Below are 27017 nucleotides of genomic sequence, written 5' to 3'. Positions count from 1 at the left end.
TTCGTTTTTCCTGTCTCTGGGAAAGCGGAGGACTGGGAACAGGTGTTGGGTTAGGATCCAGCATTGTTTGCCACGGGGTCCTGTAGGAAACGGGTATGAGAAAACGCATGACTTCCCGACCAAAAAAACTTAGCATCCAATAAACACCCATTCGTTCACACCTTTATACATTCATGCATAGGTGCACTACCCAGGTGCACAGGTGTGGAAGCTGAGGCAGAGTGTTGAGACTCATGCCAGGAGCCTGAAGTGGGCCTGGGGGAAGAGGGAAACAGCTTTTAATGCCAACCCTTGTTCAAGTAGGAGAGGTTCCACACATTTCCCAACAAGTCCCAGTTTTAGTTGTGGCTTTTAGTTGAGTCAGGGCAGCCGTTCCCTGGTCCCCGAGCAGGAGGGGTCTCTAAAGGAGGGGCTTGTGTCTTGTCCTGCCCCCCTCTTTCCCACCTGTCACTGCTGAGGTCCCTGTCAGGCCTTCTCTCCTGTTCCTGGGAGGAGTGTGTGCTGTTGTCGGCCTCATTCATCCTCGCCCCCGGCTCCCAGCCCCCCAGACTTTTCTGACCTGCCCTTTCCTATTTCAGGTCCCCCAAATCTACTGGGAGCTGTCTACCAAGCGGGTCCTTCTGATGGAGTTTGTGGATGGCGGACAGGTCAATGACAGGGATTACATGGAGAGGAACAAGATTGACGTCAATGAGGTGAGGCTGAGCCCTCACAGCTGCTGTGCAGGGACACGGGGGAGGGGTTGGGGGGGCTGCCCAGCAAGGGCAGTGTGTCCAGGTGAGGTCTCACAGCCCTGAAATGGGCCCCGAGTACGATGCATCCTCCCAGGTCACTTGGCACAAGCCTCCACCGTCTCCTGAGGTGGGGGTTGGCCGCACACAGAGGGGTGCAGCCTGTGCTGAGCCCCACCTAACAGCTCCTGCCTGGACAGGTGAGAGCCATCTGTCTTCTGTACCATCCAAGCTCCTCAGAGCTGAGTGGCCACAGAGAATGACTGTGAAATCCATGCGTAATCCTCCGCCTCGGGGCCTGGGCACGACCCCTTCCCTCTTCCAACCGCCCTCCCTCCCGCCACTCCCCAGATCTGGAGGTTTCAGGCAGAAAGGGGACGGGAGCAGCCAACTGTTTCCACTTCTCAGAAACAGGAGAAAAGGGGCTCTGTCTCCCACCCCACTGGTCTCGGGGAAAGCTGGCCAGTGTGGTGGGACCTGTGTCCCATTCTCTTCTTCCTCCCCAGAGGGTCCCACGTCAGGGTGGGTTTGTACTTCTCTACAACGTTCATTATGTTTGCAGTCCCTGCTGTGTCCTGGGTGTGGAGGCTCAGACGGGAAGCAGACTCAGATCCCTCCCTTAGGGAGCTCACAGCCTGCGGTCGGTTAGATACACAGCCACTGGGCTTTCCTGGAGAGTTCTGCTTGGGGGCAAAGGACTGGAAAACTACTGCTCTAGTTCAGGGCTCCACTCTACAGGGGGGAGAACAGTTCAGAGAGAGAGAGAAGCAGAGAGAGACAGAGAGAGCACACAAATGTCTTTCCTGAGGTCACGCAGCCAGCTTGGGGCTCTGAGCCTGCCTCCCTCACTGCTGGCTTCTAGGGTGGGCCCAGGGAGGGTGGGCAGAGCTGCCTTCAGGGAGGGAGGGAGACCTGCTCGCCCACCTCCTCCCCTGTTGGTTGGGGTGGGGACATGTCCTGCATTAGGCTAGGGGTCCTTTGCCCACCAGGACAGTCTTTGGATCCAGTGGGAAAAGGGGAGGGGGGATAACCTTTGGCTTTTTCTCAGCATCCTTAAAGGGAAGCAGGGGCTCTCTGCTGGCTGATCAGGAAAGATCCCAGAGCTCCCCCCTCCCCGTTACTGGCATTTAGTTATTGCCAGCTGCAGTGGGATTTTCATTTGGGCAGCACCCCCCAAATCCATTAATCTCTTTGGATCCAGTGAGCTCAGGGCTGTAGTGGCATTTAACCAGAGGCAGCTTTGATTTCAAAGACGAGTACAAAGATGTGCTCTGGTGTGGTTGCTTGCTTGTGGCTGAGTGAGGTCCCTGGGAAGAGGGGACAGTGGGCTGGAGGTGGCCCATGGAGCTGAGGCAGGGTGGAGCCCTCTGGGAGCCCAGTCTGCTCCTGTCCCCACTGTGCAGGCAAAGCCAGCGTTCTGTGCAGAGCTGAACCTCTGTTGACATACTGTGAATTAGTGGGCAGGTAAATAAACCAGCTTCAGGCCCTGGGTTGGCTTCTATGGGGCAGGGCTGGTGTAGAGTGTTGGTTTTCTGTTTTCTGTGGACATGCATAGTTGGGCAAGCTGATATGAGGCAGATTTGGGGAAAGCAATAACAATACCAATAATTACTATATGCAACTAATATGTGCTAGGCATACAACCCATATGATCTCTACTCCTTACCGCTGTCCTGCCAAGGATGCATCATTAGCCCCATTTGCAACGAGAAAGCTAATGCTCAGAGAGCTTAAACAACTTGCCCAACATCACATAGCTTTCAGCAGCAGAGCCAGGATTTGAACCCAGGTCTGCATGACTTCAGAGTCCTTACTTCTCTACCATCTCCATCTCCCTCCTAGGGATTTGCCTTGGACCGCAGTGGAATCTGGGCCACGTCGGTAACTCCCCGAGGCAGGAGTTGAGGACTGACTGAGAAACTTGACCCAGCTGCAAGCTGGCTGCAGCCCGTCTCTCTAGCTTCCAACAGGGCTGTCTCACCATTTCAGACAAACATGGCTCCATCGGAGAGAGATGAGTGAGAGAGTTAGTGCACAAGCAGGGCTAGCGCCATGCCTGGCATGCGGTTAGCGCCCCAACTGGTCATTGTTGTTGTTTTCATTATTATTATTGCAATCGTTGGGCTCTGTCCTTCCCTCCTTTACCTCCTTTTCCAGTGAATGTTTGCTGACTGCCTGACTCCCTGTGCCAGGGAGTCACCTGAGGGGGCAGGTCTTCTTGTCTCCATTTATCAGATGCAGACCTAACTTATGTAAGGCCCAGATCTTAATGGTACACCTCAGTGAGTTTCACATGGATGTACCAGGTAACCACCAGCCAGAGAAAGATACAGATCATTTCTAGCCCCCTGGCAGGCTCCCTCCTGCCCCCTTCGAGTTTGTGCCCTCACCCTGCCTTCTGGCACCATAGATCACTTTTTCTCAGTACTGAACTTCATGTAAATGGAACCATATAGTGTAGTCTTTTGGGTCTGGCATGGTTGTCATCAGTCAGCTGTGGGTCTTTTTTGGAAGCTGTTTTCTTCCATTGGTCTGTGGTTTTACCCTTGCTGTAATACCATACTATCTTAATTCCTTAGGAATCCCTAAGGAATCAATTGCTTAATTCCTTAATCCCCTGTGTGACCCAGAAAGCTCTTTGGTATTCTGAGATGATGTTATTAATACTTTCACAGAAACGCCAGGCTGGACAGGGTGCCGTGGGCCATGTGTCCATTGTGTTGGGCGGATCACCAGTGGGTGATGTTGGGAGAAGACCAGTAATAGGCCCTACTTTGTTCAAGTCAGTCTATTGTGTCTCTTACCCACCAGTATCAAAGCTGCCGGCCTCACGGAAGGCATGCGCACACACACAGAATAGGAAAGACCCCACGTTACTGAACGTTTCTAGCAGGTTTCTGAGGTTCTAAAGTCTCCCTAGGACTGTGGTACTCAGGGAGCCCATCCCTGGAGTGACTCTTCTTCCTGAGGACAGCCTGGCTCCGTGTGTTCCTTGGGGAGGGAAGTACAGTAAAAGGGACAGATAGGAGTGACAAGGGCCAAATCCTGGGGGGGCAGGGTGGTTACTGGCATCTTGGCTGCTACAAGCTGGTGACTCAGCTAGAAGGTGGGGTTCAGCAGGGAGTGGCTCTAGAAGGAATCTCGAGGGGGTGGGGCTGCTCCGGACCCCTGCGGCCACTTGCTGAGTCATCCCCACTCCATTCTGAAGAGGCCCTCTCACCCGGTAACATCCCAGCCCCGCTGAGCCTAGCGTGTAAGGACCTTAAGACCCGTCTAAGTAACTGGTTCCCAATAGACACTGGTAGAGAAACGCCAGGTTGGGAAGCAAGAGACCTGGGTTCAAACTCCAGCTCTGCCAGTGGCTCACTGTGTGACCTTGGACAAATCACTCTCCCTCTCTGGGCCTCAATTTTCTTATTGAAGGTTTTGGATTAGCTGGATTCTCAGGGGCATGTCCTGCTTGAGTATTTGAGAGAGGAATGATACTCAGGTTTCTGGGAGCTAGGACACGAGCCATCTCTTAGAATCACAAGGGAACTTACATAACAGTGCAGATTCCCGGGCCCCACCCTAAATGTACTAACCAAAGTCTGGGTTGGGAAGGCTTGAAGAATCTGAATTTTAACAAACTCTCCAGATAGGTTGAGATACTCCGTGAAGTTCAGGAAGCACCTGCCACAAGGCCAGAGGGCCCGGGCACCTCTGATGTTTTGTACCTCCTGGCACAAAGCAGCCCAGCCCAGGTGTCCTCACCCGCCAGGGAACACAGAGCCGTGGGGACCCAGCAGCCTCAGGGGCCCTTGTTTGCGTGTACCTCTGAGCCTGGAAGCAGATATCACTGAGGGCCTGACCCGATGATCATATTTGTAAGTCAGTTTAAGAGCTGGCGACAGTGACTGTCGTTGATTTCATTAGAAGCAAAGGTCGTGCGGGAGCGTGTGTTCCAGGCTGGATGGAGCCTCCTCAACCACAGGACGGCTATTGATTGCAGGACCTTTATCGAAGGTTAATTGGATTTCAGTGAGGGTGTATTTAAGACCCAGCCCGGGCTGGGGCCCAATTGAATTTGTGTGAAATTAGCCGAGAGGAAGGTGACAGAGCCTCGAGTTTGGGGTTGGCAGGACGGGGACCGGAGGCGTGGTGGGCAGACGTCTGCAGTCTGTGAAGAATGGGGTGGGCGCAGGGCTGGGGGCTTGTGAGGACTCCAGCCTATCTGTTCCAGAGGCCTGGGAGCCAGCAGGGGGCGAGGGTCGGGTGGCCAGTGGTCACTTGTGGACTTTGATCCGGCCCTCTGTCCTCGGCCCTCCCAGGCTGTGGTGTGGCCGCCAAGCCTGTGGTCTTTTTGCTTCTGTCCGGGTTGGGAGCGGAGTGAGAGGCTTAGCTCTTACTCTGAGAGTCTTCCTGCTCATCCTCCCTGTGCAGACCCCAGCTCCTGTTTCAGGTGGAGCCAGGGGCCCGCAGCTGCAGCCTCTCTGGGTCTGAGCCCCTCATCTCTGTGGCCGGAGTGATAAGAGTACTAACTTCACAGGGTCCTTATGCAGACTTTGCAAGCTATGAAGTTCTGCTAAAAAAAAAGAGAAATAGTCATTTATAATTTATGGGGTTATTATTCATCGAGGCACGTCTCCTTCCATAGAATCATTGAGAATCTTCTTTGCTTCCCTCTTGTGCACTTACTTCTGTTGTCTGTGAGTGATGGTCTTCGACTGATGGTGACTCCCCTTCCCCATCTCCTTCGAGTCCCCCCGCCCCCCGCCCCGCCCCAGGCCACCAACCACTGCAGGAGAGGTGTCTGTCTTGCTCAGCACTGCCCCCCCCCCCCCCATGGCTGGGCCTCTCTGGCTGGGAGGTAGGAGGTGGGAGTGCTCAGACCGGAGCAGAGGACCTGTGGAGTCAGGCAGACCCCAGTTACTGCAGTCACTAGAAAGAACACACCTTCCATCGTCCTCCTGTCCGCAGATAGCTTCCTGGACCAGATCTTGAGGAGCTCGGGGATATTGAAGGGGCCCAGGGCACGCGACAGATTCCTGGAGACCCATTTCCCCAGTAGCAGGGTTGTCAGGAGTGGGGACCAGTGTCACTCTGGACTCAGCCTTCCTGGTTTGGGTGGTGCCTTAGCTACTGGTCGGTCGTGCATCCTTGGTGGCTGCAGCTTCTGGTTGCTGAGTGGGGTACAGGAGCAGCCTGAGGGACTGGTGACAGCAACACGGAGCAGTCGGTGCCGTGCCCGCAGTACCTGCTCCACACGCTGTTACACTGGGGTTCCCACCCTCGGCCCTCTCTGCCGTGCCAGCAGAAAAGAGAGAGGGGAGTGTGCAGGGAAGAAACTCTTTTCTCGACGTTGGCCCAGATTAGGTGGGAGGTGTGGAAATACCTCCCTGGAGTGGGTTGTTGCCCGAGGCAGGCAGTGCCGGAGGGCGCCAGCCTTCCTCCCTTCACCACCTCTTCCGGTGGTCATGGCCCTGAGGATGTCATGGCCCTGAGGATGTCATGGCCCTGAGGATGTCATGGCCCTGAGGATGTCGCTGTGGCCTTTGCATCTCCCAGGTGATGTCCTCGTTCAAGCCTAATCCAGAGAACCTTTCACTAAGCGCCCAGAAGCTCCCAAATCAGAGTAATTCTCCCAGTTTCCTGAAATTAACTTAGCACCTGTCCTTCCTTCCTCACCACGTCTCCCAACGCCTCGTGTGGTGGAGACGTTCCCTGTGCCTTCATGTTCAGGGACGTCACTGGGCGTCTGCTAGTCCAAGATCCACCCACTGCACGCAGAGACGTGGCCTTGTGCTGGGCAGCAGCCAGTAAGTGAGGTTTATATGCCCCAGGGGTGGCCCCTGCGGGGAGGCCGGTGGGGAGAGGAAGGCTCTAGGCCGTAGTCTGGTCTGTCTTTCAGGCTGTTGTTCTGCCCGAGGAGGCTGGGGCAGGGACTGGGGGCTAGGCGCAGAGAGTTTGAATTATTAACCTGCTTATACTTCACCCCAGGACACCTACATGATGGTTAATATCCTGCAACACCAACCTCCTGTTTCTTCAGAGATCGAGGCCTTGCTTCCATGACACCCTCCAAGAACATAAATAGACTTTCCCTTGGGGGTGGGAATAAATTAACCCGTGCAATTATAGAATAATTAAAGTACTTTCAGCCACTTCAAGTGTTAAGAAAAATCTAAAAATAACTCCTCGATTTGCATATTATTTACTTAATTAATTTTTTACTTGCCCTTTCTGGAGATTCCTGGCTTTCCCCCTCCTTACTGTTAGAGGATAAAGGCATCGCGTGATTACCAACATCCCTTATGGGAGCGGTACATCGTTTTTATATGGAGCAATGAAAAGACTCCTCCCTGACTTTTCCCCCCCTGAACATTGGCTTTAGTTAGCAGTGTGTTTTTGGTTAGACAGATGGCCCTGGGCCTCCCTGAGATGCGTCTCCAAATGGCATGACTACCTGGATGCTGTGGGGACCACCAGGGGCCTTGGCCGACCCCGCCTCCCGGCAGGTGCTCTCCCATGACTGGAAAGGCAGGGCGGCCTGAGTGAGAGCTTGTCCCCTGAGTCAGGCCTCCCGAGTGTGGGTCCTGGTTTTCCTGACTGCTGGCCAGTGGACCAAGCTTCTCCCTTGTTTGAAATCTTGCTTCCTCTACCCGTGTACTGCAGAGGGTGGCTGGGGGTCCGTGCAAAGGGCCTGGAACTGTGCTGGGCACAGAGTGTGAGCTGTCACCACCCTAAACGGTGTTGCTTCCTGTCTTATGCAGATACCACCATTAACAGGGCAAGGGGAAGCTTTAGAGGAATTGAATAGACAGTTTTCCAAAGAAGACATACTACTGGCCAACAGGTGCTTGAAAAGGTACACAACATCCCTAATCAAGGAAATGAATATTAAAACCACAATGCAAGATCACCACATACCCATTGGAATGGCTGTTATTGAAAAGACAGGAGGGAGGGGGGAGAGGGAGAGGGAAAGGGGGAGGGGGAGGGGCACAAAGAAAACTAGATAGAAGGTGACAGAGGACAATCTGACTTTGGGTGATGGGTATGCAACATAAGTGAACGACAAGATAACCTGGAGTTGTTATCTTTGAATATATGTATCTTGATTTATTGATGTCGCCCCATTAAAAATAAAATTATTATAAAAAAAAAAAAAAAGACAGGAGATAACAAGCGTTGGTGAGGTCGTGCAGAAAAGGGAACCCTCCTGCACCGCTGGTGGGAATGTAAATTGGTGCAGCCACTGTGGAAAACAGTATGGCAGTTCCTCAAAAAAGTAAAAACAGAACTATCATGTTATCCAGCAATCTTACTTCCGGGTATATATATCCAAAGGAAACAAAATCAGTATCTTGAAGAGATATCTGCACCCCCATGTTTATTGCAGCATTATTTTCAATTGTTCTTAGTCATGAGATTCAGCTACTGTCCTGTGGAAGGGGTAGGGAAGAGGGTTCCGAGCCCACTGATGGCCTTAGGTGTTTCCTGGGATCCTTGATGACTTTGTGATGGGGGGGGGGGGGGCTGGATGCCTTTTTCTGAGCAAATTGGTTTCCAGAGACTATTTACTATAACTCTAAAAGGAAAAATACCCCAAATTTAGAAATAAGCCAAGAGTATGCATGTGTTTTAAAGTCATTTTTGAACATTGTTCAACCAGCCTACTGCGGATTTTTTAGTATTTAAGGGAATGTACTTTTGTTAGATTTTGCACTGAAAAATTAATTAAGGGCTCAGACTGAAGTCATATGTCAACCGGTAGATCTTATCCAGTAGAGATGCAAATAATTTCTGCCCAGTAGAAAAGATAACCTCAGAGGTTATGATTTCCTTATTGCCTTGTAGGATAATAACCAGTTTTGTATCTAATGGAGGCATCTTAGGTTCTTACTACTGTTTAAATACCTATAAATACCCAGTCCCTCAAAATTCTCTTTGAACCAGCTCTACCTCCTATTTAGTCCTTTATTGATGAGGTAAATAGTCTTTGACGTGTGTTCAGTCTATATTAGCATGAGGGTCATATTTTTAACTTTTTGAAAATCACATTTTGATGGTGATAATGAGTACATATTGTTTGGATATGAGTACATATCCAAGTTTAAAATAATAAGCTACCCCAATGCAAACACTTGTGTGTCTCACAGCGTAGAGTATAAAGCACTTTCTCGTGCGTGATCACATTTTGACCTTGAATCTCAGGGTTTCCCATTGAGGAAGAGGAACAGAAAGGGTTCGTCCCACTTAATGGCTAAGGGAGCACAGACCCAGACTGAGAAGGGAGGCGACTTGTCCCCTAGGTCACACATGTGCTGGGTGGCAGTACCAAGATGGCTGCGCAGACTGGTGCTCCCTCCTGTCTCTGCCTAGCGCCCCTTCTTATTCTGGTGAAATCTGGTGAAAGTGAACATCAAGAGCAGCCCCTAAAGGGGAAGACACCCAGGAAGTGGCGGACGCTGGGGCGTTGCAATGGGGAGGGCTGCTCTGGGGGCTTTGCTCGTGCGTAGATGAACTGCAGTTGGCAACACCTCCTCCTCTGGCGGCAGCGACTCACGCTCATGAGCAAGGGCTCCCCTGTCCTGAGTCTGTAGACCCCCCGGAGCCATCCTGCAATGTAGTAATAGGGGGCCCAGAGCGATTAGCAGTGTTTCAGAAAGCTTAAGGGAGATCGTACATCTCCCCATGACAGGTCTGCCCAGACTAAATGAAATGCCGTTTCTCTGCTTTTGGCTGGAATTCCATCAGTTCAGTCTGGCTGCACTGCTTATCTGGGGCTGATCAGGAGCCCCGATTGGACCTTATATGCATCCTTGACAAATAAAAATGAATTATTACTTAGTAAATGCAATTGGTTGGGCAAGCACAGCCTTTTAGAGCATGGCTCCATGAAGTTCCAGGCGCCTAACCAGGGGGTTCTCAGGGGCACAGAAGTGGGGACTTGCTGAGTCTCCCAGGACCAGCGCTGGCTGGAGCCCCTTTCCCAGGTAACAAAAAATGGTTGCTCTGGGACACCTGACATATCAGCCTGAGTCTGAGAATTTGACATGTAGCAGAGTCCTGCTCCAAATGCTAACAGACACTGAGTACTGGGCCTTCATTTTGCCCAAAGGAAAACCAGGAGCTGGAGAGCTGATGGTGGCAGGACACAGCATGACACAGGATAAGTGTCAGGACTTGAGACAACCTCTGGAACCCTGGTTTCTTCATCTCTTATAAAGGCGCAGTACAACCCAGACTGCCACTCTCCCAGCAGAATTGTGAGGAAGCAGTAACAACAGGGACACCAATGAGAGGTCACCAGCTTCCAAGCACCATGACATTCTCTCTTTCAAAAAAATTTTCCATTGATTTGAGAGAGAGAGAGAGAAGCAGCAACTCATTGTTTCATTTAGTTGTGCACTCATTGGTTGCTTTCTGTATGTGCCCTGACCTGGCAGCAAACCTGTGACCTTGACGTGCTGGGACAATGCTCTATCCACGGAGACACCCAGCCGGGACCCGTGATATTCTCATTTACTCCTATGCTAGCCCCTGAGAGTGGTCCTGTTATGATTTCTATTTTACTGAAGCTGAGAGTAGAAGCACCTGTTTAAAGTCACAAAGTTCAGTTGGGGAGTGCCTCAGTCAGCAGGGGCCTGGGTAGAATAATGGGAGGTTACTGGAAGGCTGTGGGGTTGCAGCTGGTTGCAATCCTGGGTCTGCCCCTTTCTAGCCATGTAGCTCTGGGGAAGTTAAACCTCAGTGTGTCTCAGTTCCTCATCTGCAAAATGGGGATCATAATTGTACCTACTTTTAGGGCTTTTAGTAAGAATGGTGGCTGTGGTTACTAACGTAGGGTTGTTCTTGATTTATTTTGGGCCCAATTATAATCGATTGGGATTCAGAGGAGATTAATGGGATGAGCATCAGAAGCAGGAACCACAGCATCTGGAAAGAAAACCATGCAAAACCAAAAACATAAAAAAACTACCAGAGAGACAAAGTTGTCAATTACACCCTGGCTGGGTAGCTCGGTTGGTTTAGAGCATCATCCCAGTAAACCAAGGTTGTAGGTTTGATCCCTAGTCAGGACACATACAGGAACAGATCAATGTTTCTCTCTCTCTCTCTCTCTCTCTCTCTCTCTCTCTCAAATCAGTGAATAAATTAAAAAAAGAAGGTCTCATTTATGTTAAAGGCAGAGTCCTAAATTCACGTTTGGCCTGTTATAGGCAAGTAGATGAATAATAGAGCTAGTATATGGTATGTAAATTCTACTTCAGTAAAGCTGTTTAACAAAATAGAGCCAGTCCCTGCCACGTTTGGAGCTTATGATAGTGGGTTAGATGGTCAGTAATCAAATAATGACATAAGTCTGACCAGATAGTAGCACGGTGGATAGAATGTCAACCTGGGACACTGAGGACTCAGGTTTGAAACCCTGAGGTCACTGGCTTGAGCGTGGGCTCATCTGGCTTGAGTGCAGGTTTACCAGCTTGAGTGCGGGTTGCTGGCTTGAGTGTGGGTCATAGACATGACCCCCCACCATGGTCTCTGGCTTGATCCCAAACATTGCTGGCTTGAAGCCCAAGGTTGCTGGCTTGAGCCCATGGTCACTGGCTTGAGCAAGGGGTCACTGGCTTGGCTGGAGCCCCCTAGTCAAGGCACATATGAGAAGCAATCAATGAACAACTAAAGTGATGCAATTGAGTTGATGCTTCTCATCTCTCCCCACCCTCACTCTATCTCTTCCTGTCTGTCTCTGCCTCTCTCTCCCTCTCTCTCTCTTTCACTTCCTTAAAAAGAAAAAGTCACAAATAGTGTGTTCATGCCATGAAAGTAAAGTACAACATTTTATGAGATTGTATGACACGAGGACCTCATCTAGTCTAGGGCGTCAGAGAATGTTTCCCCAGGAAAGTGATGCTGACTTGGGATGGGAAGAAAGAGAGGAGCAAACCAGATGAAGGGGAGATGAGAAGAATACTCCTGGCAGAGGGAATATCACATGCAAAGGCCCTGAGGTAGGAAGGCATGAGGATCACTGGAGAAGAGAAAGAAAGAAATTGTGGCTGGAGTGTCAGTGTGCAAGGTGAGACCAGGGAGAGAGGTTGGACTTGGTTGTGGAAAACTTTGTAGGCCAGGGAAAAGTAGTTGAGTATTCATCCTAAGACCCTAATCTCCACCCAGTGAGCCCAGCACTTTTCCTCTGGCTGGGATATGTTTGTTAGTGACCATGGGGTCCAGCTGAGGCTAAGACAGATGCCAAGGACAGTGTGTCCTGGGGTGTCAGCTTTCTGCATTGAGCATCTTTGTCCCCTGGAAACCCAGTGGCAGACCATCTGTGGGCCCGGGTCTGGCTCTATTCAGCAGCTGTTTCCTAGCTGGGAAGAGGCTTTTAGCTTTAATAAAAAGGGAGTCGAGATAAGAAGACCGCCTCGGCAGGGAAAGCAGCAGTGACAGAATGATTTAAACGGCCTTTCCAGTGTCATTTCTTCTGTGCAGACATCATAAATCAGATTAGCATTGGGCTCCGACGGGGAGGGGTGTAGGGAAAGGGGCCTGCAGGGAGAGGGGAGAGGGGCTGTGACTCTGGGTCCTCCTGCGGCTGGCCTGGAGCTGGTGGTCACCTATTCCTGGCCCTCGTTCCCCTAGCCTTACTCTTTGGAGGAGGGGCAGGGGGACTGACTCTGCCAACCAAGCTTCCCAGCCCACATTCAACTTTGGGGAAAGAAATGAAAAGGGATTGATAAGAGAAAGAGGGAAGGGAAACGGCGGAAAGTGGAGGGATGGGTGTGGGAGGTGGATATTACCGCCATCAGAGAAACCGGAAGCAGTGGTCCTTCTACTCTGCCGTGTATTAAAATCACCATGGGAATTTAAAAGAAAATACTGACACCTGAGCACCAACCCCCACATTTCTGGGTCCCAGGAGATTCTGATGTGCAGCTACAATCGAAAAGAACTGGACGAGAACTCGGCTTCTAGCTTCACCTTAGGAACTTCGCAATCTGAAGCCGTCCCTTTCCCCAGGACTGCTCAGACCCACTCGGCCCCTCAGGCCTTCCTCTTGAAAGTGACCAGATTGCAGGACAGGCGTCTACCTCTCGCAGACAGGTGTTAACGAGGATCAACTCTCAGCCTCCTCTCTGTTCTTTCAGATCTCGCGTCTCCTGGGCAAGATGTACAGTGAGATGATCTTTGTCAACGGCTTCGTGCACTGCGACCCCCACCCAGGCAACGTGCTGGTGCACAAGCGTCCGGACACGGGAAGGGTGGAGATTGTCCTGCTGGACCATGGGCTCTACCAGGTAGGAGAGGCCTTGCCTACCCAGCCAGCCCCAGGGTCTAGTCCTGCCTGGACTTAGAGCCCGCTGAATTTCCCTGTGGGCGAAGGAACGGGAGGCGGTTGGCTGAGGTCTCTGGAGAGGCCCTGCCCTAGCCCTAGAGCTGTCCTTCTGTGCAAGTCCCAGTCATAGTCCTGTGTTTCCTGAGCCTCAGCTTCCTCCCCGGCAAGGCGAGGTTAGTAGTGCCTTCTTCACAGGCCGCTGTGAGGGGAACACGGGCACGTGCCCAGCTGTGTGAAAGTGCTTTGTCAGCCTTGCTGCCTAGGGAAGCCCAGGCCCGCCCAGACCCTGGGTGTGAGCTGCCCTCAGATGAGAGGGGACACGATAGGGAGGGTCATTCAGCCCCAGTGACAAGGTGGGGTGTAGCAGGAAAGGGGGCTGGGGACTCTGTCCTCTGGACTGGGGATGCAGAGCTGGTTCAGATGAGCCATGAGTTCTGCCGGGAAGCTGGAAAGTTCAGGGCCAGTCCTGGGACCCAGGGCCTGGTTTGATTCTAGGAGTCAGATGGTCCTTGGGGAGGTGTTCCCTGTGGTCTCCTACCCCTTCCCTCAGGGCCCTAATTCCACATCCCCGAATCTGGTCCCCTTCGAAAGGCTCGGTGCTGTTGGGCACGTTAGTTTAAGGTGGGCCAACTGCTGTCACAGATAGCCCCAAACAAGTGATGGCCACTAATGCTCGCTCGTGTGCCAGTCCTGGGTGGTGGAGGAGGCCGACGGCGGGGGCTGACTGGGGCTCTGCCTCCCAGGCCCCCCTTGGGCTGGTCTTGCCATCTGCAGCCAAGGGGGTGAGGGTGAGGAGGAGCGTGCATGGGCCAGGTCTGGAGGTGGAGCTTCTGCCATATTCTATCGATCAGAGCTCAGGCAGAGGGCCCGACTGCCACGTCCAACTGGGAGAGAGGCGGGGAATGTGATTTCGGTGGGCACTTGGTAATGTCTGCCAATTAGGACCAAGGCTGGCCAAATAGTAGCTTTGAACTTGGACCTTCAGGGATGGCTGAACATTGGGAGAGGGGAGCTGACATGCAGGGGCCATGGTCTTCGTCCATCCCCGTTCACAGTGGTCACTCCAGCCAGGGACTAGGTCTGCTATAGGGAGGGAGGCTCAGGTCCCGACCCGGCTGCTCCTGCCACAGGTGCTCACGGAGGAGTTCCGCCTGGACTACTGCCACCTCTGGCAGTCGCTGATCTGGACCGATATGAAGCGGGTGGAGAAGTACAGCCAGCGCCTGGGAGCCGGCCGTCTCTACCCCTTGTTTGCCTGCATGCTGACCGCCCGCTCCTGGAACTCGGTCACCAGGGGCATCAGCCAGGCCCCGGTCACTGCCACCGAGGTGGGTGCCCCTCACCCTCCCGGCCTGCCCTCTCTGAATGCAAGGAGCAGAACCAGAGGTGGCCTGGGACCCCTTCTTGTCCAGGGTCTGAGGTTCTGCCTGGTGGGCTGTCGGGGGTGGCATGGTGGGCACAGACGGAGGTGCACTGGATGAGGAGGAGGAGGGGAGAAGCAGGATCCCTGGGTGGCAGGAGGGCCATCCACGTAGCAGCCTCATCAGCCCAGAGTACAAACGGGCCACGTTAACCACGTGACCAGCCGTCTGTGGCTTTCACTCCAGCCTGCGCCCAGAAGATTTCAGGCTCCCACAGTTCCCCCCAGGGCATCTGGGAATTGCCAGGTCCCACTTCTGCTGCCTTCTCCTGGGTACTGTCTCCCACTGTGTGGTTCCTCTGGCTACCCTCCCCTGCTTTACTGATAATGCATGGAGAGTCTCAGTTTTCATGTGGTGTTGCTTGTCTCATTGTCCTGGGGGTTTTTAGTGAAACAGCTTTTTGATCTCCTTGTAGTTCATTTTTTCATTGGATCTAGACAGCAGTTCCACATCTCCTCCCTGTACCTGTTTTCACCTCTGCCCCACCACAGGGACTTACGCGGTGGCTCATTCTGCTTAGCTCAGAGCTCCCTCCCTCCCCCGCTTCTCAATCCATCATGGAATGGATTCTGTCTTCCCAGCCTGTCAGTTTGCCAGACTCATGCAGACTTGCCCGTATCCATGCGGGAATGGGCTGGGCTCACAAGGGCCAGGGCCCTGCTTGTGCAGGTAGAAGACCTGGGTTCTACTTCCAGCACCTACTCTTCCTGGTGGCATGGCCTTGGATAGTTCTTGTCACCTCTTTGAGCCTCAGAGGGTTCGCCTGTAAGCTGCCTTGTGGTAGGTGGCTTTAGGAATGGCTAGACCCAGAGTGTCAAACGATATTACCAAAGAGGCCACCTGTTGCCATCTCTTCGTTCTGCTTTCCTCCAAGTTGACATCGTTCCCCAGCAAGCGTGGTGGCAAAGATGACCACCAGCTGCCCTAGGCCAACACAGCTTTAAAGCTTGTCATCTCAGAAGGGAGACAGTCCCCCTCCTTTGTTGGATAGGGGTGGTCATTTCTGCTGTACTGACAATGCATGGCAAGTGCCTGTCCTAGGTCCTGAGGTTCATTCCCTGAACAAACACTTGTGTTTGCTGGACCCTGGATGTGGTGCTGAGAACCCAGTGATGAACAGAAACAGTCCTTCTTTGTAATTTGCGCTGTGATTGAGGGAGGCAGACAGTAAACAAGAGAACAAACAGGTAAATGGAGTAATTGCAGGTTGTGGGGATCAGGGAGGAGACAAGCTTGTGATGGGCGTGCTGTGAATTGAGTACTCAGAGAAGCCATCTCTGAGGAGTTGATGTGTAAGCTGAGGCCTGCAGGACAAGGAAGGCACCAGCCACAGGAAGAGCTTGGAGAAGGCATTGCAGGCAGAGGGGACACGGTGTGTGAGGCCTGCGGAAGGGAGCGTCAGTGTGGTCTGGAGTGTGGCGAGGTGGTGGCGGAATGGGAAGAATTTGGAGCACCGGGCAGAGGAGCATCACTCAGAGCCCATGAGCCGTGGGGAAAAGTTCAAATGAATTCTTAGTACAAAGCAAAGCCTTCAACAGGTTTTTAGCAGGAGGACATCCTCACACTTGCTATTTTAAGTATTTCTGTGGAGTGGAGCAAGATGAGCAGTAGGTGATCAGTGAAGAGGCTGGGGCAGAATTCCACGTGGAGAGGTGCTGGGACTCAGACTGCACTAATGGCAATGGAGGTGGAGAGAACCAGATGGAGACAAGATGCATTTTGGACTAAAGATCGAGAGGCTGTTCTGTTGGCTTGGAGAGAGGATGAAAAGTTGGATCATAGCTCTTTGGGGTGAATGACAGGACAGGGGAGGGTGGTGCCACTTCTTGATATGGTAAGACTTTGGGAAGGACATATTGGGGTGAGGGTATCAGTAGTTCTCTTGAACATTCAGATAGAGATGTCATGGGCAGTTAAACCTGGAGCTCAAAGAAGAGATTCAAGCTTGAGATATAAATTTGGGAGGCCTCAGCATATAGGTGGCATTTAAAACCATAGGCATGGACAAGATCAAATGGCATAAGCAGATACTTAATAAATAATACCTGTTTTTATTAACTAAATGTGAATTTTATTTTTGCATTTTTATTCATTCCTAAAGACCCAGTGTAAATGCTATGGTAGTAGTCTGCTTGGGTTGACAGAGTAGAATGTCATCAACTGGGTGTCTTAACAACGGAAATTTACTTTCTCATAGTTCTGGAGGCTTGAAGTCCAATATCAAGGTACCCCTGGGGTTGGTTTCTGGTGAGAGCTGTATTCCTGGCTGGCAGATGGCTGCCTTTTCATTGTGTTCTCACAGGACCCTTCTTTTGTGTGTATACACTCCTGCTATCTCTGCCTCTTCATGTGAGGACATCAGTCCTGTCAAATTAGGGGCCCTCTTGTGAATTCACTTAACTTTAATTACCTCCTTAAAGGCCCTGTCTCAGTAAGTAGTCACATTGGGGTTAGAACTTCAACTTAGGTATTAGGAGGGGGGCGGATTCAGTCCATAGCCCCAACCCAGGGAGCTCTCTCTGTATAGTTATATGAACTTCTGAGGAGTTGGTGAGCGCCTGGAGGACAGGCATCCTGTCTGGCACCTCTCTGTATAAGGTCTCTGCAGTTCTGGGGCTGGGGCTGGTAGAGAAGGGTTTGTATACGTGCTGGAGACGTGGACTCCATTTACTCTGGACAAAAACCCAAGCAGAGGATAAACTTGGTCTAGGCCAGAGATGTTAAGGGCTCAGTTTTCCGAGTCCTAGTCTTATTTCAAATTAGGAAACCTCCAATATTGTATCAAAGAGGATGTTTTCCCAACTAAAAGTGGCTTAAAGAGTTAGGAATCTGCTCTCTCCATAACAAGCCTGTCAGCAGATCAACACCCTCAGGCCTTTGGGCCGACTCCTCTGCGATTCTTGTTGTTTTCTTCTCTTGATTCCAAGATGAAACCTTTACATCTTTGTTCTGTGGTGTCTGAGGTGGGAGTGAGGGCTTTTCCCTCTCATATATTGTTTCTTAAGAGCAAGCAAACCTTTCCTAGAAATCCCCGCAAAGACTCCTCCTTGTGTCTCATTGGCCAGAATGATGTCACATTGTCTATGCCTAAACCAATCATTTGGCAGGGACATTGAGCTCAGAGCTGGTATTGGCTGAGATCCGTCAGTGATCTGGGGCTAGGGAGGAGCTCTGCCTCCCCGGAGAGCAGGGTCCCAGGGTATCCAATGAACAGAAATGGGGTTCTTTTGACAAAAGAAAAATGGGAGATGGCTGTCGGATTAGTGCAGACACCCAACGGGGCCTACTGCAGACACCCACCGTCAGGATGTGTCTGAGCTTGAAGGCTGTGACGCTCCCCCTGGGTAGTCTGGGTGGACGCAGGTGCTTTCTGTTGGCCCAAGAGGGGCTGTCGCCAGGCCAGGCCCTGCCCTGCTGAGAGGGGGTCCCCATGGTGAGCGGGGCTTTGATGAGGCCTCAGCCCTCCAGCTGGGTGACCTGCAGCTGTGATAGGAGGCAGCGGGCAGGCAGACAGCCTCTTGGTGTCTGGCTCCGTGTTGAGATGTTCCAGTCTGATAGCTCCTGCCTGAGGGACATTTCAAGTTTCACAGCGACTCAGTTATCAGCAGTGTCCATGTGTCCCTGGGAGGGCAGAGAGTTCTGCTTCTGCTGCAGAAAGCGGCCAGGCGGCGAAGCCTTTGGCAGCACTGCTGGGCCCCTCGTGACTTCTGTTGGCATCGAGCACCACCTCCCCATGCCTTATCTCTGATGGCCCTCTCGGTATCGCTGGGAGGGTGGCACAGAGGGTATGAGCAGTTCCAGTTTTTAGGTGAGGACACTGGCTCGGAAAAGGTGAGAGGAGTTGCTTAGCTCACACAGTCTGCGTGAGGTGAGAGGCGGTGTAGTTGGGTGGTGAGGGCCTGGGCTTCGGAACGGGACCGCCTGAGTTTGAATCCTGACTCACCAGTTCCTAGCTGTCAACCTTGGGCAAGTTACTTAATTTCTCAGTATCTCAGTTTCCCACTCTCAAAGGGATAATACCCTCACCTGATAAGGTTGTTGTGAGGATTAAATGAGTTAATACACGCAAGCATTTTCAAAGTGTCCAGCTTACTTGGTGAATGTGTAGTATATGTTGGCCGATGACATTGTCATTGTCATTGTTTCTCTGGAGACCAAAGAGGGATCAGAGCCCCACTGTCATACTCAGGACTCTAGTTGGGGACAGGACTCTGCCCAGAGCCATACAGGGCTCAGGTATGGGAAAGGGTGGAGAGTAACTCAGGGGTGGACTGTGGGCTGAGAGGCTGGCTCCAGCCTCACCAAATGGTTGGTGGGGAGGTAGATTTCCTGCCCCAGTCTGTTTGGAGGCTGGGGGATGGGTGCTGGTGACCTTGGCTGTGGGGAGCTGGGACAGCAGAGCTGCAGATGTGCCCCTGTGCTGGTCCAGTGCTTGACCAGAAGTTGGGGTGAGACGTCCCATCCAGGTGTGTCAAAGCTCCTTGTGCTGAGCTTCCCTTTGGGAAGGGTTTCTGGTGGTCTCCAGGCAGCTGTGCTAGGAGTTCCCTCCTGGAGCTTCCTCACAACCCCCCAGGGCACCAGCTTGGATACTCGCCAGCCTGGGCTCCACTTTCCACACCAGCCATTTCTGTCTCCCTGTCACTGCTTTAGGACTCAGAGATCCGTGACAATGCGGCCAACTACCTCCCTCAGATCAGCCAGCTCCTCAACCACGTGCCGCGCCAGATGCTGCTCATCTTCAAGACCAACGACCTGCTGCGCGGCATCGAGGCCGCCCTGGGCACCCGCGCCAGCGCCAGCTCCTTCCTCAACATGTCGCGTTGCTGCATCAGAGCGCTGGCTGTGTGAGTGTGGCCTCCGGCCTCCCCTCCCCTCCCCTCCAGCAGCTTGTGCTGCCCCAGGAGTCCTGCTCACCTCCGCTCCCCCCACAGTCCCCAGTGTCCCAATCTCCGATCTCCCTGCAGGAAGGTAGGGGCGGAGAACAGCTCCAGTGAACTGGCTGAGGCCCCCGGGCAATGCTTTGGGTGGTCCAGAGTGCTACCCGCATTTGGTAAAATGCTGGGTTCTAGGACCTCACCCTCTTGGTCAAATGCAGGGGTCCCCAAACTTTTTACACAGGGGCCAGTTCACTGTCCCTCAGACCATTGGAGGGCCGGACTATAAAAAAAACTATGAACAAATCCCTATGCACACTGCACATATCTTATTTTAAAGTAAAAAAACAAAACGGGAACAAATACAATATTTAAAATAAAGAACAAGTAAATTTAAATCAACAAACTGACCAGTATTTCAATGGGAGCTATGGGCCTGCTTTTGGCTAATGAGATGGTCAATGTGCTCCTCTCACTGACCACCAATGAAAGAGGTGCCCCTTCTGAAGTGCGGCGGGGGCTGGATAAATGGCCTCAGGGGACCGCATGCGGCCCGCAGGCCGTAGTTTGGGGATCCCTGGTCTAGTGTTTCAGGTTATCCTTACTCTCAGTTAAGTTTGGAATGTGTAGTATATGTTGGCCGATGACATTGTCATTGTCATTGTTTCTCTGGAGACCAAAGAGGGATCAGAGCCCCACTGTCATACTCAGGACTCTATTTGGGGACAGGACTCTGCCCAGAGCCATACAAGGCTCAGGGATGGGAAAGGGTGGAGAGTAACTCAGGGGTGGACCGTGGGCTGAGAGGCTGGCTCCAGCCTCACCAAATGGTTGTGGGGAGGTAGATTTCCTGCCCCAGTCTGTTTGGAGGCTGGGGGATGGGTGCTGGTGACCTTGGCTGTGGGGAGCTGGGACAGCAGAGCTGCAGATGTGCCCCTGTGCTGGTCCAGTGCTTGACCAGAAGTCCCATCCAAGTGCCCCTGGGCTTGGGATCAGGATGCCCTGATGTGTGTCCCATCTCGGTCCGGTCCTGGCACCACCCGTCTCCCCGGTACTGGCCAGACAGCGAGGCCAATATTCTTTTCCCTATGGGTGACTGTGACTCAGAAAAGTGTTGTCAGGAGGCTGTAGACTCGCCCTGGCCAGTTGGCTCAGAGGTAGAGCATTGGCCTGACATGTGGAAGTCCCGGGTTCGATTCCTGGCCAAGGCACACAGGAGAAGCACCCATCTGCTTCTCCACCCTTCCCCTTCTTCTTCCTCTGTCTCTCTTTTCCTCCCACAGCCAAGGCTCCATTGGAGCAAAGTTGGCTCAGGTGCTGAGGATGGCTCCATGGCCTCCGCCTCAGGCACTAGAATGGCTCTGATTGCAGCAGAGCAATGCCCCAGATGGGCCAAGCATGGCCCCCTGGTGGGCATGCCAGGTGGATCCCAGTCAGGTGCATGCGGGAGTCTGTCTGTCTGCCTCTCCCCCGCTTCTTACTTCAGAAAAATACAAGAAAAAAAAAAAAAGAAAAAAAAGAGGCTATAGGCTCCCTCAAGATTTCAGATCTTTTTAGAGGCCTCATTGCCCTGGGGTGTTGATGGGGAAGGGAAAGGTACTTCCCCAGGGAGGTAGTGGCAGAGGAGCGAGAGTTTTAGGCCCTTCCACCTGAGGGTGGCTAATACATGGGAAGGCCTGTGCTCTGGCTGACTGTTCTCCCCCGAGAGGGGAGGCCTAGACCGGGGCCAGCACCCAGTCTACCCACCTAAGGTGGGGAATGGGTCACTTCGGCCAGCCAGTTGGTGAAGGCAGAGTTGACCACATATATCATGTACCCACTCTCAAATATCAAATTAGATGATAGCAAAATAGACGGTACATGGGAAGGGCTGAACAAGATTTAGTCTTCCTTTGAGGGTTCAGGAAACGAAGGTTTGGGTAGATCATCGTCACAAATACCAGCTTTCCTCCCCTCCTTGTGCTGGAGCCGGGGGACTGAGCTGGGCTGCCTCCGGAACCGCCTCAGCCTCCTGGGGCCACCTGACCAGGTTTCCAGGTGACTCTTGCCTTTAAAAAGTTTGGGAAAAAGTTTTTATTTGAGTTTGAGGGATTCTGGTTTGATAAATATTAATTATACCTTTGGAAAAATAGAAGCATTGAAACATTGTGCCCAGTGGCTCCACGAGGCCTCTGGGGCCCTGTGAAACAGCTGCCCTTTCTAACCCCACTTGTCCGGAGTCCTCCTGGGAACAGCTGAGTTCCTCTTGTCCCTGACTGGGCAGTGGACGGTCACAGGACTCGTCCATTGGGGCAGGGAGCTGGCGGGTTGGCTCCCTGATGATCCTGAGTGTTTCTTGCCTCTTTATCTTTCATTCTCTCCCCTTTTCTTGTCCCTCCGCAGGCACAAGAAGAAGAATACCCGTTCGTTCTTCAGAAGGACCCAGATCTCTTTGGGCGAGGCCTTCAGCTTGTGGCAGATCAACCTTCATGAACTCGTTCTGCGTGTGAAGGCGTTAAGGCTAGCCAGCTGGGTCTTGGCCCTGCTCTGCTGGCTGTTGCCCGCTCCACACTGAGTGGACTTTCTTTCCCCTTCCTTTTTTCAGAGTGGCTCTGTGGTGGGCAAGGGGTCTTTTCACGCATTCTTTAGTCATGTCCCTGCCAGCTGGCCTGTTTCTGCCACATGGTGGGCTGGGGCCCTTTGGTCACGGTCCATCGCCGCCTTACACTCCACCTCTGGGGTTCCTGTCCTGCACTGGAGCCCGTCTCTGGGCCCGCGGGCCGACCCACACAGGAGGCTTCTCTCCTTACCAGGGAGATGGCATATGGTCTGCTTTCTGATTCCCGCCACGTCCCCCAACATCTGTTAGCCCTTCCTTTGCCGAGATGGACCGTGAGTGTCACTGAAGGCACGTGTAACGTGCAGGAAGTTGGGTTTTCTTGGGGGGAGCGCGGCCTCTGAGGCTGCGGGAGCAGGTTCCTCTCCTTGTCCTGTCACTGCCCAGCGCTGTTGCACCTTTAGTGAGTGGCTGGGCCACTGGGGCAGACTGTGCTGCGGCCATGAGTTCACTGTGTCCTGGCGACCCTTTGGTGTTTTATGTGCCGTGTGTTCAATAAAACCCCCTCAGGGTTGCAGGGAGGGTTTTGGTTGGTGGGATTTCTATTCTAGGTTGGGAGTGAATCCACACTGGCCATTAGGTAGGAGTGGACCTTGACACCACGTGCCATTGTGTTGCCTGTGTGTTCTTCCTGCCCGCCACTGTGGGGCCACTTCAGGCTTCTTGTAGGTTTCTCTCATCATCTGATACTTAGATCTTAGTTGGAGTTGTTAGAAGCCCAAGGTCAGGAACTCAGGGGCTCGGCTAAAACCTCAGACTTTGGTTCCCCGGGGTTCTCACCTTATTCCCTGTGACCCGGCACCTGCCTCGTTCTCCCGACGGCTTCCTGACGTAGCCCTTTGGTTCATCATTCGATGCCCTGGTCCTGGAGACTGTAGTCCGGACCCTTAGCACGGCTAGGGTTCCACCCGGACACCTCCTTGTCACCTGTCTGGACTCTGCTTCACCTCACCGCCTGCTGCCAGCCGGCCCCTCCCAGCACGGTCACCTGCCCCTGTTTCCGGGACATCCCCCGGTCCTGGGCCTGCGTGCTCTCTAGGTGCTACTGGACTGGATGTCCCCACACTTCTGGTCATTGCTCCTGATCAGTATGGACCATGAATCCCACAGAGGGAACCTTTGACTTCTAGGAAGTTGAGCTTGTTGGAGGGGAGCGGGTCTCCGAGCCTGCTGGAGAACAGGTTCCCTGTCCTCGCCCTGTCACCGCCCAGAGGTGTCACACCCCAGATTCGGGAGGGCCTAACTCTCACTGAGCCACTTTGCTCGCAGACAGCAGTTGTGTTTGAGTCTCTCTGATCTTACTTCATTCATGGGGCAGAAAACCCCCGAATTTGAGTCTTATTTTCTGTTCTCATTACTCATCATCTAAGAAGCAGATTTTCCACTGACCAGAGGTAATTCACAACCCTTTTATTTACTGAAAGAATTAATTGTTCTTAGTGACCAATTGGATGTACCCAGGGACCTGAGAGAATAGTTTGCAAGATCTGTTACTAATCATGAGGGTGCATTCTGGAAATTGTATTTTATGGTGTCTTTTATAGCCACTGAAATAAATATAAATGTCCTTTCCATTCGAGGTAATGGTTACTTGCTTTTCACTTTTGGTTTAATGGTTGGCTTCCTGCAGGCCTGAGAAGTAAAACATCAGCATGTTGCCAGTGAGCCGAGCACCCTGAGCAGATCTCCAGGGAGACCAGGGAGTCTGGGAGAGTTTGGGGTACACGGCACTTTTAAAATAGGAGAAGAGTAGGTTGATTATTGAGTGCCTTCCATGTGTGTAAATAAGTTCTGTCATTGAATTATCCCATCAGCTCTGTGAGGAGGAGGAGTCATTAGCATCATCTTACAGAGATGGGAAGCAAGGCTCAGAGAGGTTTAGTAATTTGCCTAAAGTCACACAGCTGCTGAATGGTGGCCCATGCTTTTTTTTTTTTTTAATCCCATAGCGCTATAGATATGGATTGTACTTGCTGCTTGGGCTGTCATATGTACCTGCACTGGGTCTCAACACCCTGATTTGGGAGGAAATTAGATATTCAGTGGAGGTGGGGGAGTAGAAGGGTAAGGGAGACAAAGAGTCCCGGAAAATGCAGGCGGAGTCCAGATGTTCCCCGGGGCCTAGGATAGGATGGACCTGGACTACTACACTCAGCAGTGCAGTGTGACACTGACCACTCAGAGTTACTGCGGACCCCACAGGCTCAAGGTCAGGGTGCCCCGTGAGACTGCTCCCACTTCAGACACAAGCTGCAGATTTGGGGGTCTCGCTTTAGACACAAGCTGCAGTTCTGACCAATTGACTTCAGGGTCAGAATTTGGAGGGCCCCCCATTCCCTTCAGATTTAATAATTTGCTAGAATAACAGAACTCAGGAAGTTACTACATTTGTGGTTACAGTATTACTATAAAAAATATCAACCAGCACCAGCCAAGTGAAGAGAGGCGTGTGGCAGGTCTGGGAGGGTCTGAGGGCAGAGCTGCCGTGTCCCCTTCCGTGGGATCCGGACACATCGCCCTGGGACACAGCAGCGTGTTCACTGAGCTTCGGTGTGCAGAGTTTCTGTCAGGGTTTCATTATCACTCAGGCAGGATTGGTTGCATCCTGACCACATGATTGAACTTACCATGGAATCCGGACACATCTCCCTGGGGCACAGCAGTGTGTGCACTGAGCTTCAGTGTGCAGAGTTTTTGTCAGGGTTTCATTATTACTCGGGCAGGATTGGTTGCATCAGTGACCACATGATTGAACTTAGCCTCCAGCCCCCCCCCCCCGACAGATGGGGCTGATATCACCCCCATCTTCATCATCTAATACAAACTCAGGTGTGACCAAAGGGCACAGCATGAATGTCCAAGATACTCCTATCACTGGGAAATTCCAAGGAGTTAGAGGTTGGCTCCCAGCAACCAGGGACAAAGACCAGACATATTCTTTATCAGATAGCTATCACTCTGGTGTCTTTTCTTCCTGTGCACTTGGCCTGAAAGTACATCTTTATTGACTGGCCGCTGGCCTGTGCCTTCTTGGCCTGGGTGGAGCCATCTCTGGGCCCCAGAGCTATAGGAGGAGATCCCTCTTGCTGTCAGTTCTTCGGTTCAGGGAGAGCTCATGCGAGCTCAGATATGTTCCCAGCTCATTGTCAGTGCAGATGTCCTGGCTGGTAATATGTGCCCAATAAACATGCAAATATTTAGAATCTTGGGATACTTTGTTTCCAGGGATGTTGAAATCTGTGTGTTAAAGAAGCTGCACGCGTCGGTCATCCTCCATGGGGAATGCTGCTTTGTTAGACTGCCAGGTGAATTTCCTCAGAGCTCGAGCCCACTCCCAGGATCAGAGGTGGCCCCTCTCGGCATTATAGGCTGCCCAGGGCCCTCTTGCCACAGCTGCAGGACTCTGACAGTGCAACCCTCTAAGGACATCTCAGAAAACGAAAGTGGCTCCGGAGGGCCCGTGCAGACCCTCAGGGGCAGGACTGGTTGAGAGGAGTAGAAGTACCCTCAGTGTTAGCAAGTGTGAGGAGTTAAAGGGACCATGCAGATAACACTTGGGACTCAAGGGGTCTCTTTTTTATTTAGAAAATTAAATTTAACAGTTTGACATTGATCAATAAGAGTACATAGGTTTCAGCTAAACATTTCTATAACATTTGAACTGTTGATTGTGTTGTATACCCATCACCCATCAAATTATTTTCTGCCACCTTATATTTGTCTCTCTTTATACCTTCCCCCCATCTCTCCCCCAGGTAACCACTGCACTTTTATCTCTATCCAGGAGTCTCAGTTTTATATCCCACTTATGTGTGAAATCCTACGGGGACTTCAGTGGTCCTAAGGTGATAGCCACGAGGAGCTAGGGTGTAGGTTGGGAGCTGGTGACTGGGCAGCTCCTAATAGAACAGTCAAAGCCGCAGCGAGTGGTGTTCCTTGCAGCCTGGCCTGTTGGAGCAGCGATGTTAGCTGGGCTGGATTGGGAGGGCCCATATTTAACAAGAGGCCAGAATGCCAGGTGACGAGGTGCCACTGCTACAGGCAACCGTGGAAGGCTCAGTCCCCTAAGCCTATGCCTGCAGACATTTTGGTAAAAGCATGTTTGGTCAAAAAGGCCCTGCCCTTACCTTTTCTTCCTCCCTTCCTCCCCATCCTCCTTCCTGAAATAAAGCCTGTTAAGAAGCTGCACAGACTGGCTTGGCTCTCTCTCCTTCTCTAAGGGGAGGACGAGGTCAGCCCTCCGCAGAGTAAATGGTAACCCTCAGGCTGTCGCCAGGATGTCCAGTTTCCTGTGGTGAGCGCCTTGTGGCCTGGTTTCCCTGGGGGCTGCCTCGGCTTGGCTCCCGGGGACAGCTAGCTCCCTCCTAGCCGGGTCACCCCACCCCTGGACCGCTCTGCCCAGGGCACAGAGCACTTGCTGCTCAATTTTGCCTTTGGCTTAATAGTTGCAGAGTTCCTTTGATGTTGCTTCCTACTTTTCTCCTCCGCAGGTGTGAGAGGAAGGCCAGGCTGGGGCAGGGGTGCAGCCATGGGTATCAAGGCCCTAACTGCTGCCATTTCGGCTCCCGTTCCCTCCTCTCTCCCTGTGCTCTCATTCTAGAGCAGTGCTTCTCAGACCTTTGGGTGTACACAGATGATCCGGGCTCTCTCCTTAAGACACAGATTGTGACTTAGGAGGTCTGGGTGGGGCTGAGAGCCTGCCTATCTAACGAGCTCCCAGGGGATGTTCATGCTGCTGGATGAGGACCACACTATGAGTGGCAAGGATCCAGATCAGTGGTTCTGAAGGCGTGGTCCCGGGACGGGCAGCATCAGCATAACCGGGGAGCTTGTTAGAGATGCAGATTCTCAGGCCCCTCTCCAGACCTGCTGAATAGAAACTTGGGCGGAGCCCGGTGCTCTGCTTTAGTAAACTCTCCAGGGGATCCCGATGCACGCAAGGTTGAAAACTCTGCTCTATGGTTCTTGACCGAACCTGCACACTGGGATCACCAGGAAAGCTTCAGATGCCCAGGATTCTGATTTGTATTCAATAGTACTTCTCCTCTGATCGGGGGTTTCACTTTCTGTGGT

At 52.3% G+C, this 27017-nt stretch overlaps 1 protein-coding gene across 3 annotated transcripts in view; it reads left to right on the top strand.

The window, feature by feature from the left end:
• ADCK1 (aarF domain containing kinase 1) overlaps positions 1–23567 on the top strand; it is a 123796-nt gene extending 100229 nt beyond the window's left edge. For 2 of the 3 annotated variants that reach the window (XM_066341628.1, XM_066341626.1), the window contains 5 exons: positions 579–695; positions 12866–13015; positions 14184–14381; positions 19125–19318; positions 21731–23567. In XM_066341628.1, the coding sequence (XP_066197725.1) occupies positions 579–695; positions 12866–13015; positions 14184–14381; positions 19125–19318; positions 21731–21902 (831 nt within the window). In that variant the 3' untranslated portion in view covers positions 21903–23567. The remainder of the gene's footprint in view (positions 1–578; positions 696–12865; positions 13016–14183; positions 14382–19124; positions 19319–21730) is intronic. The other variant, XM_066341627.1, reaches the window with a different exon arrangement.
• Positions 23568–27017: the final 3450 nt, after the last annotated feature.

This window comes from Saccopteryx leptura, chromosome 6 (assembly GCF_036850995.1).
Source record: "Saccopteryx leptura isolate mSacLep1 chromosome 6, mSacLep1_pri_phased_curated, whole genome shotgun sequence".
Classification (NCBI taxonomy): domain Eukaryota; kingdom Metazoa; phylum Chordata; class Mammalia; order Chiroptera; family Emballonuridae; genus Saccopteryx; species Saccopteryx leptura.
This window is presented reverse-complemented; position numbering and strand designations above follow the sequence as displayed.